Source organism: Ambystoma mexicanum, chromosome 11 (assembly GCF_040938575.1).
Source record: "Ambystoma mexicanum isolate Mex_15411 chromosome 11, UKY_AmexF1_1, whole genome shotgun sequence".
NCBI classification, from domain to species: Eukaryota; Metazoa; Chordata; class Amphibia; order Caudata; family Ambystomatidae; genus Ambystoma; species Ambystoma mexicanum.
The window spans coordinates 287,819,422-287,823,454 of NC_090934.1; the positions used below are offsets into that span (position 1 = coordinate 287,819,422).

The 4,033-nt window shown below is 41.7% G+C and overlaps 1 protein-coding gene across 1 annotated transcript; it reads right to left on the minus strand.

The window, feature by feature from the left end:
* Nucleotides 1-775: 775 nt before the first annotated feature.
* Nucleotides 776-1,273, minus strand: LOC138504967 (protein LDOC1-like). The gene has a single exon (XM_069625343.1). It carries the CDS (start codon nucleotides 1,271-1,273, stop codon nucleotides 776-778), a length of 498 nt encoding a protein of 165 aa, XP_069481444.1.
* Nucleotides 1,274-4,033: the final 2,760 nt, after the last annotated feature.

Below are 4,033 nucleotides of genomic sequence, written 5' to 3' on the forward strand. Positions count from 1 at the left end.
AACCAAGGTATCCCGATAACCAAAGGAAAGTGGGCTGCTCTGATTTCATCGAATACTAGATATTCTTCATGGTGAGCTAGCTCCATCTTCAAGGGTATTGTCTCTCTGGTTATGGGTCCGGAGGACAAAGCCTTCCATCTACCCCTTCTACAGGGATCAGTAGCCTTTGGTTTTGTGGACACCTGGTGTTCTGTTGCCCAGTTGGAGTCCATGAAATTGCCTGCCGCTCCGCAGTCTAACATGGCGTACACCTCTGTGGGACCGGAGTCGGATAACCATAGATTGACTCGGAACACCATTAGACTGCTTTCCTCTGAATAGTTTATTGTTCTTGAGTGGTTGCAAGGGTACTTGGCACTTCCCCCGAAACTTCCCTTGCAATAAATTGGGGGCTGGAGTTTTCCTTCTATCGAGGAGGTACTTCAGGGCGGTCTCTTAATAAGTGCTTAGGGGATCCACAATACATACACATTCCGGCATCTCGCCTCCGTTTGCGTTCGTCTGGAGTGAGAGGCCCTCGGGCAGCTCCGCTTTGCATAGGTTCTTCGGGAGCAGTTGTTGACCTGTTTGTAGGTGAGGAAGAAGGTAGACTGATAGCCTGAGGGGTGCTTCGAAGTCACCTTCTTTCTTGTCGATGTTCCAACAAGCAAAACTCTATCTGGAGAGACAATGTCATCAATTCCTGGCAAGATACGGGTCAGGCTATTCGTGCGAGTTCATCCTTGATCTCGTCATGGAGACCTCTTCTATATATTGTCTGTTGGGCAGAATCCGGCTAGTCTGCTTTAGCAGCTAATCTCTGGAAGCGGGAAATATATGTTTGGACATCCGTGTTCCCTTGTTTGACATCCAGAATAGGTTCAAGAGAAGAGTAGAAAACTTCAGGTCTGTCAAATCTTTCTTTGATCACCTCTAGAAAACGATCGTAGTCATTCAAGGAGTGGTCATTACTGGTGACTAACGGGGTAAGCCAAGATAGAGCGTTTCCGGTGAGATTAGCGATAATTAAACCAACTTGTGATCTAGCCGTCTCATAAGCATGGAGTCGAAAGGCAAAATTCACCTTGCAGGCATCAAGAAATTCTTTGAGTCCTGCTGGATGACCATCATACTTGCCAAAGGAGAGGGGCATAGCCGGCAGATCGCTGTGTTCGTCTCGGTGCAACACCATCTGTTGTCGGAGAGCAATATTTTCAGTTCTCAAAGCTTGGACTTCAGCTGTAAGGTTCTGCATTGCTGCAACTAGTTCTTGGTACTGTTCCAAGGAAGCCATTGTATAGATTGGCATTGTATGCTGTCAGGTTCCAGGTCTACCTCCCCCTTCTCCTCACCTGATTCCTCGGAGGTTAGTACCTGAAGAGCTGCCTTAGTCTTCCTGTAGTCCTTCTTCTTCGAGGAAATCTTACCCTTGGGTGCTCGGACCTTCCGTTCGTGTAAATAAGGTCTGGCCCCTCTGGAGGCCACCTTGGCAACGATGGAGACCTGCCATCGGGGGATGCCAGGGGGCCAGCCTCGATACCAGGGAAAAAGCCCGAAGGCAGAAAAAACCCTAGTCCATAGATGGGTTCAGTGAGATGGCACAAATTTCAATGCACAATGTCCAAAAGAAATAGATGGTGCAGGGTTCCAAATAACGTTCCAGACAAATAAGGAAACAATACTGATAGAACTCCAAATCCCAAAATGTAGGACTGAACAAAAAAGTAGAAGAGTAAAAATGAAAGTAAAAGAAACCTAGCTAGAATGAGAAGGGAGAACTAGTAAGAGGAAGAAAAAGAAGATATGCCGTGGATAGAAGGTAAAGAAGAGATAGGAAGGGAAATATAAATTCAAGCAAGTAATGTGTACAGGCTAAGGCAAAACAAACAATGAAAGAAAAGTTGGAGAGCATAAAAAAAGGGAAGGCCTGCCGAACGAGAGAAATGCTCCGAACGGCTGACGGATGGCGAATGACAGGCACCGCCGAGGAGGGAGCTGAGAATGTCAGGAGGAGCGCAGTAACTGTTCGCAACCAAGGAAGGTACCCGCAAACAAAGAAAAGATTGACGCAGCAGGCGCTGGAAACCAAGGAAGGCAGGAAACCGCAGGTAAGAAAACAAAAGGATGAAGACAGGGAGTACGCAGCTGGTTGAAGACGACGCCGGTTGCAAGTGAGGAATGGCAGACGCCGAAAATATACAGACCAAATTTTTACAGTGAGATCGAGAAACCGCCAGAGGAGCGGGAAGGACGTACAAGAAGGGGGAAATGAAGCAGACAGTAACAGAGGAAGGCACGGGGGAACAGGAATGAAAGGCACAGAAGGGAAACCAATGATGATAGGAACAAACGCTAAACAGGCAACGGAGCGTGGAAGCTAAGAAGAACAGATACAACGCACCGGCTTGTGAGCGGAGTCGGAATTTAAAGGAACTACCGCCATATTGGGTGAGGACTAGAACGTCTCACTGAGGAAGTCAAAACCTCCAACGGTTCCAGAACTTCCAGGCAGAGTTCCTGACAACTTTGCTGAAACTATCAGATTTATTTTACTGAATACTTGTCCCACACATGGTAGAGGCCACTGACTTAATTGGATTTTACAAACACATATCCTTAAATCTTGTTTGTGTTAGGACAATTTAGCTTCTCTGACCATAAATCAATTATTTTCCAATTAATCTACCCAAATACCTCTGGTCCCTCTGCGGAAAACTCGTCCCATAAAGTGAGTTGTCAAATATCTCTTTTAAAACATGAATCAATTTTCCCATGATAAATGTACTAATTGATTTTATTGATATAAACAATGATCTTGACACATAAGTTGAAAGTAATCATAATATTCTATCTGATTTCATTTATTTCTTAGCTCCTCTAAATATTGGTAAATGGCATCATAAATCTTTACGATAAATCTGGTTTTCTGACAAACTCTGAATTGAATATCGTAACGTTAGGAAATTTAAGCATACATGGTCAAAACAGAAATATTAGATTAACTCTTTCTAAGAACAGCAAGATCCAAACATTAATGAAATATTATGGCAGAAGAAAAGCATTTTTTCACTTGCATATTGACTCCGACCGGCAACTCTTAGAGAACCATTTTCAAACATTACAGCTCTTAGAAATACAATTCTAAACCAATCTTCAAAAATATAAGCTTTATTCAGATAAAAAATGTGTATGCATAAAAGCATAACATCAACAATAAATCATACAGTATGCAAGACTAATAGTAAAAATGGTTAAAAATGAAATACATTTTTCAAAACTATAATTAAAATGAATGTTGTCTTCAGATAAATCACTTCAGCATGTCTACAAGAAATCCATTCAACTATGGAAAACAAGATTGCTCCTATCCATTAATCTATTAGGGCTCATTGTTCCAATTCAAACATCATCAAATAAGAATATGATATGAATTCTCTCACCCTAATATTTAACTTTAGAGACATTTCATCGGAACAAATGCATCTGGTTGCCATTACTCTTTGACCCATGTCCTGCCAAGGAAACCCATGTCCTACTCATATTATAAAGGAGTACATGGACCTGCTGTTAACTTTTTTAGTTTATTTTGTGAATTGTTCTCTTTCTCATGGGTATATTCCAACATCCTTAAAATTGTCATGGATTACTCACTGGATCGTGACCTACGGAGCAATTATCATTCATTTCTTATGAAGAATCTTGAAAACATTTGTAGTTAAATAAATGCAAGAATATGTAGAGACATGTAAAGTTCTTAGTAATGAGACTTCTTTATTAGATATTGCATATTGCCTACTATATCATCTATACCAACTTGATGTTTCACTTTTGATATTGCTGTATTTGTCTGTGGTGTTTGACAACTTGGACAATCAAGTGCGTCTTTCAAGACTGACATTTGTGGCCTGGTTTAAGACTCTGCCATGCATTTGTTTACTTTATTTATGTGTGTACTTAACTACTGTCTTAGCCTGACTGGTCTCTCTACTGAATTTACTCTGATAAAGTATAGGGCCACACAGGTCTGGGACCATTCTTTGCCACTATTAGAACT